The 14,688-nt window shown below is 57.3% G+C and overlaps 1 protein-coding gene across 2 annotated transcripts in view; it reads left to right on the top strand.

The window, feature by feature from the left end:
- Flt4 (fms related receptor tyrosine kinase 4) overlaps positions 1-14,688 on the top strand; it is a 41,899-nt gene that overhangs the window by 13,800 nt on the left and 13,411 nt on the right. For both annotated transcript variants that reach the window (XM_021634883.2, XM_021634885.2), the window contains exons 2-22: positions 1,105-1,201; positions 1,700-1,944; positions 2,203-2,315; positions 2,409-2,571; positions 2,750-2,889; positions 3,045-3,213; positions 3,498-3,615; positions 7,049-7,203; positions 7,292-7,454; positions 8,602-8,728; positions 9,766-9,874; positions 10,689-11,051; positions 11,376-11,522; positions 11,624-11,755; positions 11,908-12,014; positions 12,323-12,458; positions 12,941-13,045; positions 13,383-13,496; positions 13,676-13,764; positions 13,904-14,054; positions 14,426-14,520. In XM_021634883.2, the coding sequence (XP_021490558.2) occupies positions 1,105-1,201; positions 1,700-1,944; positions 2,203-2,315; positions 2,409-2,571; positions 2,750-2,889; positions 3,045-3,213; positions 3,498-3,615; positions 7,049-7,203; positions 7,292-7,454; positions 8,602-8,728; positions 9,766-9,874; positions 10,689-11,051; positions 11,376-11,522; positions 11,624-11,755; positions 11,908-12,014; positions 12,323-12,458; positions 12,941-13,045; positions 13,383-13,496; positions 13,676-13,764; positions 13,904-14,054; positions 14,426-14,520 (3,038 nt within the window). The remainder of the gene's footprint in view (positions 1-1,104; positions 1,202-1,699; positions 1,945-2,202; positions 2,316-2,408; positions 2,572-2,749; positions 2,890-3,044; positions 3,214-3,497; positions 3,616-7,048; positions 7,204-7,291; positions 7,455-8,601; positions 8,729-9,765; positions 9,875-10,688; positions 11,052-11,375; positions 11,523-11,623; positions 11,756-11,907; positions 12,015-12,322; positions 12,459-12,940; positions 13,046-13,382; positions 13,497-13,675; positions 13,765-13,903; positions 14,055-14,425; positions 14,521-14,688) is intronic.

The raw sequence follows: 14,688 nt of genomic DNA, 5'->3' as shown, positions 1-14,688 counted from the left end.
CCACTACCCCAGGAGGTCTGGGACTAGGGGGGAGGGACAGGACATAGCCCCGGGCCTCCAGCCACGCAGTCCTCCCTTCCTGTTGTCTCAGGATGGTCCTGGCAGGATGCATCTGCCAAAGTTCCAGGCCCACACCTCCCCCAGGCCATGTTCCCATTACCCCCATCAGGATCCCAACCCCCCAACAGAGAACATGTCAGAGATGCACAGTCAGTGCACATGCTGTGCACACTCAGGCCCAGAGATCCAAATAGATGTGTTTACACTGAAGACCCCGTGTACAGACACACACACGCATGCATGCACACGTGCACTCCCTAACGGGGGACGAGTGCTGGGTAGAGCACTGTGTGATCCACAGAACTCCGCACAGCAGAGAGGCCTCACCTAATCCGCCCAGTCAGGGAAGGCTGAAGGTGGGTTCGCCAGCTAAAGCAGGTTCATTTGTGCATCTGGGGAGGAGCACCTCGGGAAGGCCTGAGGGTGTAGAAGAAGGGTGCAGGCAGAACCCAGAGGAGGTTCAGGCAGACGGGCAGAGTGGAGAGAAGCTTGTAGAGCCGAGAAACTATGAAGTCAGGAACTGTCTGGGACCCAGGAGAGGGCAAGGTAGGGCACAGGCCTGTGAAACCTACCGCTAAATATGGAATTCAGAAGGGAGGGGTCTCGGGCAGAGCTCTGGAGAGTCTACGCTCTAAATCTCTTCTCCAGTCCCTTGCTACCCTTATTCCAGAGGAGTAGACCTGGACGCTCCTCCTCTTCCTCTTCCTGCTGGCAGCTCAGCTCATTTAGGGTCAGAGGTCAGGGCAGCAGTCAAGGTTAATTGGGATTGTGCGCAGTCTGTGGACAGAGAGAGACAGGGTTGTGGTGGGGACGGGTGGCCTTGGCCAGAGAAAGGGACAGTTTGTGGTGGAGATTGGTAGTTGTCGTGGTACCTTCGGGTTGATGCTGTAGTCAGACTGCACATGGGGAGACGAGGCGATGCTGACCGAAAGCCCTGCCTTGAGGCAACATTCCAGAGGGCCCAAGAGTGCCTGGACAGTGCAGGAGCTGTCACGTGACCCCATGACGTAACCAGCACCACAGTAACCTTGTCTTTCATCCCAGGCCTGGCAAATGGCTACTCCATGACCCCTCCAACCCTGAACATCACAGAGGATTCATATGTCATTGACACCGGGGACAGCCTGTCCATATGCTGCAGGTACTGGCCCCCTCCCTACCTGGCAGTTCATGAAGGCGGCCCATGACTAGGCAAGGGTGTGGCTAGGTGAAGAACCAGAAGGCCACTACTCTGCAGGACAGAGAGGCCTAGAGGCTGAGTGGGAGGCCTAGGATGTCTCCTGCAATCCCTACACTCACCTAGCCTCCCCTCCTCCTCTGATAGGTCACCTCTGTCCGTTCCCAGCCACCTGTCACTAGCCTCAGGCCTACCACTCCAGTCCCAGAGCCTCCTTGTGAGGCTATTAGTAGCGACCTGTGTTGCCAGCCTGCCCCGTCATAGCCCCAAGAACCAGGCAGAGAGTCAAGGGCTCAGGGAGCGGATCTGTGGAATATCCCCCAACCCTGGGTTACCCTTCCTTGGAAGAGCTAACGCTAGGAGAAGCTCTTAGCCCTTGAGGAAACCAGGCTCCTTGGAGACTGTGGCCTTAAGGTTAAATCTGGGGAGGGAGATATCCTGACCTCTCCTACCCTCTGCTAGGGGGCAGCACCCCCTCGAGTGGACCTGGCCAGGGGCCCAAGAGGTACTGACCGCAGGCGGGAAGGATGGTGAGGACACACAGATTGTGCAAGATTGTGAAGGCACGGAAACCAGGCCGTACTGCAAGGTGCTGCTGCTGGCCCAGACCCATGCCAACAACACAGGCAGCTACCAATGCTACTACAAGTACATCAAGGCCCGAATTGAGGGCACCACAGCCGCCAGCACCTATGTGTTCATAAGAGGTGAGGCCTGTCCTGAACGGGGTCCCGGGAGGCGGGGGGTTAACTGGTACCTATGCCCCACCTCCGGCCTGCCAACACCAGGCTGCCAGCAGTGAACACAGGGTCTTCCTCTGTTCCACACAGAAGCGGCAGGCTAAGACTTCACCACCCTGACCCCCAGGGCTCCCCTAGAGTTCCTCCTCACCCCCCAACCCCGGCCCCAGCCTGAGACTCTCTGGGGCCCGCTTGCCTCACCCAACTCCTACTCCATCTCTTCAGACTTTGAACAGCCTTTCATCAACAAACCCGACACCCTCCTGGTCAACAGGAAGGACTTCACGTGGGTGCCCTGCTTGGTGTCCATCCCTGGCCTCAACATCACGCTCCGCTCGGTACTGTTCCCTTCCCTGGAGGGCCCCGCCCCGGGATCCCACCGCCCCGTGCCATCCCTGGGAAAGGCAGCTGACGGTCCTATGTCCCTCCAGCAAAGCTCAGTGCTGCACCCCGATGGGCAGGAGGTGCTGTGGGATGACCGCCGGGGCATGCGGGTGCCCACTCTACTCCTGCGTGACGCCCTGTACCTGCAGTGCGAGACCACCTGGGGCGACCAGGACTTCCTTTCCAACCCCTTCCTCGTGCACATGACAGGTAGGGGCTGCCGGCTCCATCTCACCCAGGCACCACTGTCTCTGTCCCCCGAGAGGAACAGGGCGGGCATAGCACTGGTGCCACCAGTCCCCAGGTCACACGGGTGGCCTTACCACCCACTGCCCCGTGTGCACCACCCCACGAGGAGTGTGGGAGGTGACGCTGTGTGTGTCACCAGGCAATGAGCTCTATGACATCCAGCTGTACCCCAAGAAGTCACTGGAGCTGTTGGTTGGAGAGAAGCTGGTTTTGAACTGCACAGTGTGGGCTGAGTTTGACTCGGGTGTCACCTTCGACTGGGATTATCCAGGGAAGCAGGTAAGGTCGGCAGCCCCGCCAGGTACCTTCTTCCCATAGCTCTGGGGCTGGACATCCAGAGTTCCTTGTGTTTGGGTTCCAGGGTGTGGGCTTTTGCTGGGTTAGGTGTGCCCCGGCCTGCCTGCTGACCCTGAGCTTCCCCCTGGGTGTGGCAGGCGGAGAGGGCTAAGTGGATACCTGAGCGGCGTTCCCAGCAGACCCACACAGAACTCTCCAGCATCCTGACCATCCACAATGTCAGCCAGCACGACCTGGGCCCCTATGTGTGTGAGGCCAACAATGGCATTCAGCGGTTCCGGGAGAGCACGGAGGTCATTGTGCACGGTATGGCCTGGGAGGCTGAGGTCATTGTGCCCGGTGTGGGATGGGATGGGCCCGGTGTCATGGAACCTGGAGAGCAAGGGTTCTTATGCAGTGTGGGTCAGAGGTCGTGATGCACCTGAGCAGCAGGGGCCAGTCAAAAGGAAGGAAGGGCTGTGAGGGGAAGCCCTGCTCAGCTCCCAGCAGCTGGACAGCAAGGCAAGCTCCAGTCTGCTGCGGGGGAAGAGGCTGGGAGGGCCTGGTGCGTGGTCGGCCTCAAGTTTACACTCATGCCTCCTGTTTGGCAGAAAAGCCTTTCATCAGTGTCGAGTGGCTCAAGGGACCTGTCCTGGAGGCCACAGCCGGCGACGAGCTGGTGAAGCTGCCTGTGAAGCTGACGGCCTACCCCCCGCCGGAGTTCCAATGGTAATGGCCCCGGACCCCTTCCCTTGCTGCCCTGCCAGGCCTAACACAGGACTCGCCAAAGAGTGAGGAGGACAACGTCCTTCCCCACCCCATCCGATCATTAGCCCTGAATATCGGAAGAGGATCTGTCCCTACCCATCAGGACCTGCATACCCTGAAACTCAGTTGGGACCCCCACTAAATAGCGCCCCTAAAGGGCATGCGAGAATTCAGCTTGAGAAAGAAGGTTATCCCGGGAGCCGCTAAATCTCAGAATGTTTAAACAGCAGGCCTGGTATGTGGGTGTGGTGGGCTGTGTGGGGCTCTGCATACCTGCTCCCTGCATCCCCTCAGACTCTCCACTCTGCCAGCTGGATCTCCACACAGCGCGCAGACTCAGAGCCTGCTCTGCAGTGGCGTGTTCTCTGGACTCCCTCCTTATAAGGGTTCCTCTCGGAGGACCTTCTGACCCACATTTCTGAGTTGTCATGAGACTGGTAAATCGTTACGGAGTGATGTGGTAGTGAGAGGCCTGTAGGGGACTGAGAGGTGGGCTTTCCCCACAGGGTGTGCGCAGAGGGGACCCTGGGTGATGCCTGCATCCTTCTGTATCCTCCCAAGAGAGTACAACATCTCAGCCCACCCCCCTATGCTCTGAGCTGTCCACGTGATTCAGTCATGACTTACTCGACTGCAGCCTCCATCTCCATTGGGTCAGAAAAAGGACAAGCATTTCCACCTGAACCCAGGCCTCCTGGGAGGAATTCCTGTTTTGTCTCTTCCTGTCAACCCAGAGCAACCCTGCCCTTCCAACTTGAGACGCCAGCGTTAAAAGGTTCTGGTGCCAAGACAGGCAGAGGTGCCAAAGGTCCTCAGCCAGGACCCATTGGCCATAGGCTGAAAGCTGGCTTCTGGGAAGGTTCAGGGTGTCCCAGTCATGAGCCTTGTGGCCCTGAATCCTCCATCAAAGGCCATATAGCACTGCATGGCCTAGTAGCAGAGCCCTTGAGGGAAGGCCCTGGAGGCACTGATAGAACCAGCAGCGTCTCTCACATTAGTGCGACACCTAGAATCACAGAGCCACCTGACCTCCAAGGCCAGCAGGACTGAGCCTGTTCAGTCCTTTCAAGGCCGCATGGCTTTCCACAGGAACTTTTCTGTTCCCGCTTAGCGAACATCTTCCTCGGAAAGGTTTGCAGCCAGCCCAGGGCACCTGTGTTCATCACAGTACCACAGACCACCACCAGTGTTCAAGTGGCGTCATGATGGTGTTACTCTGAGTAGTGAGTGGTGAATGGTCTAGTGGACAGACGGACTGGGTCTTTGGCCCAGTGTGCCCAGCAAGGTGCGGGCACTGTTTCAGTGAGCCTTTGACATTCCTGCAAATACATTGCTCCAGTTTTCAAATAAAGACAGCGAGGCTTCGGAGAGTTTAGGGCACTTCCCAGGGTCGCATGCCTGGCAAAGTAACAAGCTGGGGTTTGACAAGCTTTCTGCACCACAGCCAGGCAGATAGCACGGCCTTGGCTCTGCCCCTGCCCTACTTGCCCTGCTCTGTGGTCCTTGGCAAGTCACATTCCTCTCTGATCCCGGTGCTGTCAGAGTTGAGAATAGGATCCCTGAATCTACCTTATCTTAGGTCTTTACCTAAGAGATGTGCCTCTCCAGGGCCACAGAGTCATGGCTATCCAGAGGGGAGGGTCCTCGGAGAGCTAGCTCTGAGCCTGGGGTTCAGGCTGCAGAAACAGTGCAGGGTGAGAGGCATTTGCTTACACAAATGCAGAGGTCTAGAGCAACCACACATGCCCAGTGGGGCATTATGTAAACAGGATGCACCAGTGAGTTGTCCCTGTCCTCAGTGAAGCTCACAGCTCAGTGAGAGGATGGTCGACCAACAGACACTTGTATAAAACTCTGTGTGGGGCCTGGGGAGATGGCTCAGCAGTTAAGAGCACTGAATGTTCTTCCAGAGGACCCGGGTTCAGTTCCTGGAACCCACATTGCCATGGGTCACAACTGTCTGTAACTCCAAGACCTGACACACGCATAGACACACATGCAGGCAAAACACCAATGCACATGAGAGAGAGAGAAAGAGAGAGAGAGAGAAGAAAAAGACAACACAAAAAACTCAGTGTGGCAAATAGGAGTGTAGGTAAGTGGCAAGACACTGGCATAGAGCGTGGAGGTCCTGGGCTTGATCCAGAGGAAGGAAGAAATGAGGGATGGAAGGAACGAATGACAGAAGGAAGGTGAGCAGGCAGTGGGACAGGGCAGGCAGGGCCACATGACAACCTTCTCTGAAGAACCAATACTCCAGCCCCAGGGAAGGAAGAAGAGAGCCATGCAGATTTTCACCTAACAGTAAGACAGAAGCCCTGTGACAGCTACATGTCTGGAGAACTCATGGACGTCTCCAGAACCGGGTGTCAGAGTTCCAGCCAATTGCCACTCTGTGTGCCTGGCTGTAGCTGTTCCTTCACAGTCACACTGTGGGAAAGAAGATGGGACGCGCAGAGGGTACCGGAGTCAGTCTCTGATGCTGATCCTGGCAGGTGTGGAGGAACTTCGTGGGATGGCCTGGGAAACCGCCCTCCTAGTCCCCGGGCCAAGTTCACACACAGGACAAAGAGAGGGCAGTTGCCCTGAGCAGAAACTGGTTATGTGTGTTGTGGGGGGTTGTCCGGATTTGAGGGTGAGTCCAGAAGTGCCACTGTAGATCTCATGATGGTCCTGAAAGTCGGTGACACAGTTGAGCTGGCCGAGTAAGTTGTGACTGATTGAGCCCAGTCCAGAGCTTTTGTCTGCCCTTCCTCAGACCAGGGACTGCTGTCCATCCTGTACTCCTGCTGCCTTTCTTGGTCTGGTACAGAGGAGCCTCTTACTCTAGCATGGTCTATCCACACAGCCTTGTCTTCCCACCTCCAGGAGGATGTGTGGGCCCTTAGTGTGTGTGTGTGTGTGTGTGTGTGTGTGTGTGTGTTTTGCAGTCATAGAGCCAATGAACCTTGAATGGAAAATAGCTTCTAAAATGTGTCTGTATCAAGCAGATGGACCTTTTGTATTTTTCCCATAGTCCCTGAGCACATGAATATCACAACCTCTTATACTGAGTATCAGATGTCATCTCCAAAGGGTTAACATTATATAGAGGTGTGTCTGTAGCTAATGCGTAAATTCAATGCTGCTACGTTACAGAAGGAACTGGAGCACTGGGTATTTGAATTGTTTTTGTCTTGGTTTATTTTTTAATTAGCACACAAAGTATAGGAATCATTATGGCGTCCTCAAACAAAATTTGTTCTTGTTGATGCCATCCAGTATTTTTGGCTGGTCATTAAAGATTTTGGTGACCAACAGGAAATTGAGAACCACTGTCACTGGAGGGCCTTCGAATTCAAGCGCAGAGCTAGCACGGGGTCCACACAGCTTCTGAACTCCCTTCCTCTGCCAGGTACAAAGACAGAAAGGCAGTGACCGGGCGCCACAATCCACATGCTCTGGTGATCAAAGAGGTGACCGAGGCCAGCGCAGGCATGTACACTCTCGCCCTGTGGAACTCTGCGGCTGGTCTGAGGCAGAACATCAGCCTGGAGCTGGTGGTGAACGGTACAGCCCGGAAGGATGGGAGAAGGGACGAGTCCCAGGGGATGGAGGGTGGCGATGGGGCCAGCTGACTGTTTGCCTGTGTCCTCAGTGCCGCCCCACATCCATGAAAAAGAAGCCTCCTCGCCCAGCATCTACTCCCGCCACAGCCGCCAGACCCTCACCTGCACCGCCTACGGGGTACCCCAGCCTCTCAGTGTCCAGTGGCACTGGAGACCCTGGACACCCTGCAAGACGTTCACCCAGCGCAGCCTGTGAGTATTGGCCCCCACCACACCCCATTCTTCCCTACTGCACACAAGATCTTAGCTCAGCCACGTCGTCCGTTGATGGGTGAGGGGGAAAAAAAAAAAAAAAAAACACCACGTTTCCAAAGTGAGACAGACTTCCCAAGCTCAGAGCTATAAACAACAGAGCCTGCCCACATGCCGAGCCAAGCTGCCTACACCCAGCTCAGTGTCAAGAGGACGAGTGGAGCTGGGTGGGTGTGGTGGCATGTGCCTGTATCCCAGCGCTTGGGAGGTGGAGGCAAGAGTATCAGAAACTGAGCTACGTAGCGAGCTCAAAGCCAGAGTAACAACAACAAAAACCAAACAAAAGGGATGGGAGAACCTGGAAAAACAGTCTGGGCAGAGACAAATTAGACACACAGGAAACAGAAGGGAAGGGGGCCAACGCGAGCAGGAACTCTGAGGGCATTGGGAAGCGGTGAAGGGCATTCAGCAAAGGGGTGACAGGTCTGCCGATCTGTGGTGGCATGCTAGGAAATGAATCGAAGCCTGGAACCCAGGCAGGGAAGGAGTCTAGCCCCACCTGCTGGCCCAGGGCTCCAGAGCAGTCAGCGGGGAGGCTCAGAAGCGGCCCCAGACAGCCTAAAGTACCCAAGGCTCCTAAGCCACCCTAGCGAAACACGAGGCCTGCAGCTCACCCTGGTACCTCCAGCGTTGCCCCTTCTAGCCATCCGCTGTTGTGCCCTGTGCCAAAGGACTGAGTCCGGGGGCGCCGCCTCCCCACTCTTCAGATAGGTACAGGCAAGATCTTGTCAGAAGACTGACACCTAAGAGGAGAGAGAGGTAGGAGCAGGTGGGATGGGGTTCACAGGGCAGAGTGGTGACTTGTGGTCCTCCTGGAGGCTGGATTAGCACACCCAAGGTGAGCTCTGCAGGAAGGCACACAGCAGAAGCGGAACAGAGCGGTGTCTGTTGGAAGAAAGGACTGTGGGGCCGCCGCAGTGTTCCAGCCCCTCATTGCCCTTCTTCCCAGGCCTGAGGGCTGTCTCTTACCCACTGAGGTCTGAGGCGATGTCTGTAGATAACAAAGGCGTTGACCCCCTACCCTCAGTTTTTAGGTCTTGCCTGTCCTTATTCCTAATCTGCCCTTGTCCCTCCTGGTCCATGGCAGCCGGAGGCGGCAGCAGCGGGATCGAATGCCCCAGTGCCGAGACTGGAAGGAGGTGACTACCCAGGATGCTGTGAACCCCATCGAGAGCCTGGACACCTGGACCGAGTTTGTGGAGGGGAAGAATAAGGTACAGGCCATACGGAGAGAAAGGCCTGGGTAGAGACAGGCTGTGGCAAGAACAGAGGAGGAGCTCCCTCCTGCTCACGCTCAGTTTCCACCTGGCCTGCACAGCTCTGGGAACTGCCGCTGACAGGCAGGTGACTCTCCTGTCCTCTCTGGACCTCAGCTCCCCTGCCAGCATGTGAACCAGGCCTTCCCAGACAAGGAAGCTGAGATCCAGGAGAACCCAGCTGCCCACGAGTCCCCAGGCTGGGAAGGGCTGGGGCTGGGGGCTGACTAGGTCTCCATAGAAGCCTGGTGAGCTGCTGACCAGGAGGGGGAGGGGGACTGAACAAAGGCACCCACTTCCTACAGTCACTTCCTGTTTTCCTACACACCTCCAGAGCCTCTTCCTGTTCCAGGCCTGGCCAGGAAGTGCCCAGCTTGGGGTGGGGGTGGGGGGTCTTTGGATGGTAGGCAGGGCCTATGGCGTTCTCTCCTCCCCTATTTTTAAAACTTCCTACTCCCTGAGGGCAGAATTTTCCTAGAATCCTGGGATCCCTTCGTACACATCCACACACATCCCCCCGCCACCCTGGACCTTGAAGAAGTGGTGTATGCCTTCGGACTAATGGGGACACCTCGCAAAGACCTTGAACAGTGACCAGCTACTGACCTTAGGCCACAAGTCAGAAGTAGCTGGCCCTGATGGGGCCCATTACAGTAGGAATTTTAACCCTTGCTGAGACAGGACCAGACTGTCTTCTGACCCCTCAACATGGCCACAGTCTGAGAGGCAGCACAGATAAGCCTCTTTGATCCTGCCTCCTTTCCCACCTCAGCCACAGCCTAGGCCAGCTGTCCACACATTATTTCTTGGCTTTTTTGAGGTGTTGCCTCTCTACTGCCAAAGACCTTGCCCCTGTTGTTCTGGGGGTCGTCTCTAGACTTTGGTCAATGCCAGCACAAGCCTCAGTTTCCCCATTACCAGTGGGCACTATTAATAGACTGAAGAGGAGGAGGGTCCGCGTGGGCAATGGAGCCTTATGCTTCTATTCTGGGTAGACGGTGAGCAAGCTGGTGATCCAGGATGCCAACGTGTCCGCCATGTACAAGTGTGTGGTCTTCAACAAAGTGGGCCAGGACGAGCGGCTCATCTACTTCTATGTGACCAGTGAGTAACCAGACAGTCCTCGGAGAGTACCACTTCACCTAGGCCGGCCTGGGTGCCAGGAGTGAGCTCGCTGAGTTTCTGGTGACCCTGGACACACCCGCACACCCGGCCCATGGGACCACCACCAACCACCCCAACCCAGAGTGGAAGAGATAAATTTAGAGATGCCCAGCCTATAGACCGGATGCTGGTGCAGGGGAATGGAATGGTGCCCTCAGCAGGGAGAAATCCCACCCTCTCTCAATTTAGAGGCCTGTGGTTCCTGAGTGCATTTTGCAGTGGAGAGAAATTCCCAGAAATTCTCTAAATTACTCAGATCTCTAAACGGGTTAGTGACCTCTAGAAAGGCAGGCGTCACAGGAGACGCTGGGTCCAGGTGGATGAGATGCACCTGAAAGGGCAGATAGAAATGGAGAGAATGGCACTGGGAAAAAGCTCATGAAATCATTCCAAGGAAAAGCCATGGTCAGGGTGTGGTCAGTTGGTAGCCAAAGAGAATGAGGACCTCCCCAGGTCTGGTGATAAGAGCCTCCAGGACCTGGGCTCCTGGAAGTGCGTGGACAGCTCCCCGCTAGGGCATAGAAAGATAGGCATGCAGAAAGAACCTAACCTCGAGGGATGAGACGGGCTTCCAAGAGGCGGTACCTCCTTAGAGCAAGGAGGGAAAGAAAAAGGAGAGGAAGTGGGTTCTAGTCACTGTGAAAACCGTTGAGTGAGAACTGAGTGCGTGCGGAGGTCAGTGGTGAGGAGGGAAACCCAGACTGCCCCGGGAAACACAGAGACAGGGTTACCCTGGTTCCTCTCCCCTCCTCAGCCATCCCGGACGGCTTCAGTATCCAATCAGAGCCTTCTGAGGATCCGTTAGAAGGCCAGTCCGTGCGCCTCAGCTGCCGGGCGGACAACTACACATACGAGCATCTGCGCTGGTACCGCCTCAACCTCTCAACCCTGCACGACGCACACGGGAACCCCATCCTCCTCGACTGCAAGAACGTGCACCTGTTTGCCACGCCCCTCGAGGCCAACTTAGAGGAGGCGGAGCCGGGGGCCCGCCACGCCACCCTCAGCTTGAATATCCCCCGGGTGGCGCCCGAGCACGAGGGTGACTACGTGTGTGAGGTGCAGGACAGACGCAGCCAGGACAAGCACTGCCACAAGAAGTACCTGTCCGTGCAGGGTGAGGTGGGCGTGGCGAGCCGGAGAGGGCGGGGCCGCGTTTCGCAATCTTTGCGGCTTCTGCCTTTGCACCCAGTCCAGCACAGCCCTGGGGGGTCGAATCGCAAGCTTGGGTCTTCAGAAGCAGCCCTAGGGCGCAGCCTCAGCATAGAATTGCTCAGTCCCTGATCCTTGAGCACCACGCCACCCATCTTACCCTTGCATCTGCTTCTCTCCCTACGGCCAGCTCCTCCCCTTTCACCCCCCACCCCCCGCCCTGCCCCATCCCAAGGTACCCTGTTGGTTTCTGGGCCTTCATTTAGTTCCTTCTCCATCCCTGCCCCAGCCCTGGAAGCTCCTCGGCTCACGCAGAACTTGACCGACCTCCTGGTGAACGTGAGCGACTCGCTGGAGATGCGGTGCCCGGTGGCTGGAGCGCATGTGCCCAGCATTGTGTGGTACAAAGACGAAAGGCTCCTGGAGAAAGAGTCCGGTAGGGGCAGGTCGCCTTGGGTGACGGGCGGGGTCCGGAGGTCTGCAGGACCGATGTCGCGATACCGCCTGAGCTGGAGCCTTCATCCTACCCCCTTACAGGGATCGACCTGGCAGACTCGAATCAGAGGCTGAGCATCCAGCGCGTGCGAGAGGAGGACGCCGGACGTTACCTTTGCAGCGTGTGCAATGCCAAGGGCTGCGTAAACTCCTCGGCCAGCGTGGCGGTGGAAGGTGTGTCCCCGCCCGGCTCTGTCCAGGCCACCTCGCACACCCAACTGGCACTTCCCTGTGACCTGGCCGTTTAGTAAAGTAGTACCCAAGCACGAGGGGCGCCTCCCGTTGGATAAATGTTTCCTCTCACGCACGCGCTATCACCCACCCAGGCTCCGAAGATAAAGGCAGCATGGAGATTGTGATACTCATTGGCACTGGTGTCATCGCTGTCTTCTTCTGGGTCCTCCTCCTGCTCATCTTCTGTAACATGAAAAGGGTGAGGGTCCTCCCCCTGCAGAGGTTCTCTCCAGGGCCTGACGGGGCTTCCCGCGTCCCCACGTTCCACTCTCATCCCCGCAAGCCCTTAAGAGTCCCATCCTGGTGCACCTGTCAACTTCCTGCCCTGGGAATCCTCCCCATCCTTCTATGCCGGGCTCCAAAAGGAGCAGAGATTGCCTTTTGGCCTGTCCCCTCCTTGACCGAGAACCCAGAAGCGAGCGCCATTTGTCCTAGGCAAAAAAAAATATATCCAAGCCACAGTGATATGTCCAAATCAATGAGCTGTCTCCACCCCCCCACCCCCAGCCTGCCCACGCAGACATCAAGACGGGCTACCTGTCCATCATCATGGACCCCGGGGAGGTGCCTTTGGAGGAGCAGTGTGAATACCTGTCCTATGACGCCAGCCAGTGGGAGTTCCCCAGGGAAAGGTTACACCTCGGTGAGGCCAGCACCCAGCTCGCCCCACCCAGCACACACTGCCTGGCAGAGACAGCTTCAGCCGCCACAGGGTCAGGCAGGCCGAAGTAGCAGAAACCCTTCCATTCTCAGAACCTGTGCCAGGATGGCCCTCCCGGTCCCCACCTGGCCTGACCAGTTCCAGCTGGGCCTGAGTACCCAGAACCGCAGCCAGAGCTCCCAGTTCCCAGGCCCCCGAGGTCATTTCCCGCTGCCCTGAGCAGGGCGGACCTGTCCCACCTGCCTGGAGAGGATGTGGGGGGCCTTCCTGTCTGCCTCTGCTCTCCCTTCTCCAGCTTTCCCTCTCTAAGACTCGCTCCCTATCCCCTTCCTGTTTGGCAGAAGAGGCTGCCATTTTCCTCCTGCCCCAAGCTCTTGGGACAGGTCACCCCTACTGTCCACCCTTCTCCGTCCTCACCCGCACCCCTGCATAGCTCACCTGGCACTGGCCCCCTGCCTCCACAGGGAGAGTCCTAGGCCACGGGGCTTTTGGGAAGGTTGTGGAAGCCTCGGCTTTTGGCATCAATAAAGGCAGCAGCTGTGACACCGTGGCCGTGAAGATGCTGAAAGGTATGGGATTCACCGGTAGACGGGGCTGTGCAACCTTGGGGGAGGGTCAGGGACTCTGGGCAGGACTGCGATGCAAGAACAGGAAGGGTAACACTCAGAGCGGCAGGCCCAGTCACGACTCGACAGAAAGGCGTTAGGAATTAGATCCAAGCCTCTACCCGAACCCTCTGCCTCTGTAAGGTCACCAGTATGTGCTAGGGACTCAGTGCGGCCCGCACCCCCCGCAGCAGCGCTGAGCAGGCCTTGGCTTAAATCAGTGTCTCAGAAGGACTGAGCAGACTGGGGGGGAAGTACCAGGGCAGGTTTGGCATTGGCTTCGTCCCTATGTCTCCTCCAGAGGGCGCCACTGCCAGCGAGCACCGTGCCCTGATGTCAGAGCTCAAGATCCTAATTCACATCGGTAACCACCTCAATGTGGTCAACCTCCTAGGGGCGTGCACCAAGCCCAACGGTACGGAAATGGGATGCCCTGGGCGCCGGCACTCTCACTATGGGTGGGAGGAGCCATGTGGATCCTGGGGTGGGCCCACGTTGGAGCCTGGCAGGGAGCAGGAAGGATGGACCACAGAGGCAGGAGCGCGGCGCTGCTGGCGTCACCGAGTGCCTGGCTTCTGTTCCGTGGTGCCCTAGGCCCTCTCATGGTGATCGTGGAGTTTTGCAAGTACGGGAACCTCTCCAACTTCTTGCGTGCCAAGCGGGAGGCGTTCAGCCCATACGCGGTAAGTGGGCACCCTAGCCTGTTGCGGGAGCGCAGTTAGAGAATGGGTGGGCACCGGGTTGGCCAGGGGTGGAAGTCCAAGGCGCCTCTGGAGTGGGAGGCGAGCCACCTTGGGCCAGCTTTACGCTTCGCTTTGGCAGGAGAAGTCTCCCGAGCAACGCAGGCGCTTCCGCGCGATGGTAGAAGGCGCCAAGGCTGATCGGAGGAGACCTGGAAGCAGCGACAAGGCCCTGTTCACGCGGCTGCTGGGCAAGGGAGGAGGCGCACGGCGGGCCCCCCTCGTCCAGGAAGGTAAGAGGCTGCCTGCGGCCCTCCACGCAGGGCGTCTATGGGAGAATTGTAAGGTGATCTGCTTCAAGGTGGGAAGACACCCCGGGGGCAGGAAATGAAATTTAACTTGGGTATCCCAGGAGAAACAGCAATGCATTGCAGACAGGGTCAGGGAGGGGTACAGGGCCACACAGCAGGTGCAAAAGTGGGTGCCGCAGAGAGGAAGAAGGGAACAGGTATAAACGGGGTGCACAGTGTCTGGAGTCTCAGGGGCCTGGCCAGGAGAACTGTAGTCAGGCTTGGGTACACAAATGTTAAACTCTGGAGCTGAGTTGGAAGATAGAAGGAGCCTCGGGTAGAGGTTCCTCCTGAGGTCCCCTCCTTCTGTGCAGCTGAGGATCTGTGGTTAAGCCCACTGACCATGGAAGACCTTGTCTGCTACAGCTTTCAAGTGGCCAGGGGAATGGAGTTCCTGGCTTCCCGCAAGGTAGGCTCCCCAACCCTACCAGGTCCTTTCCAGAGGAGAAGGGTACACACTCGTTGGCAGAGATATGCCCAGTCATAATTTTACTCCGCGGTGGCCTTAGTATCCGTTCAGATCTGTCCCATTTTGAAGGAAACTCAGCCCAAAGCGAGGAAGTCCCTGCCCCAGGCC

This window comes from Meriones unguiculatus, chromosome 11 (genome assembly GCF_030254825.1).
Source record: "Meriones unguiculatus strain TT.TT164.6M chromosome 11, Bangor_MerUng_6.1, whole genome shotgun sequence".
Lineage (NCBI taxonomy): Eukaryota > Metazoa > Chordata > Mammalia > Rodentia > Muridae > Meriones > Meriones unguiculatus.
Note: the sequence above shows the minus strand (reverse complement) of the source record. Positions and strands in the feature narration are given on the sequence as shown.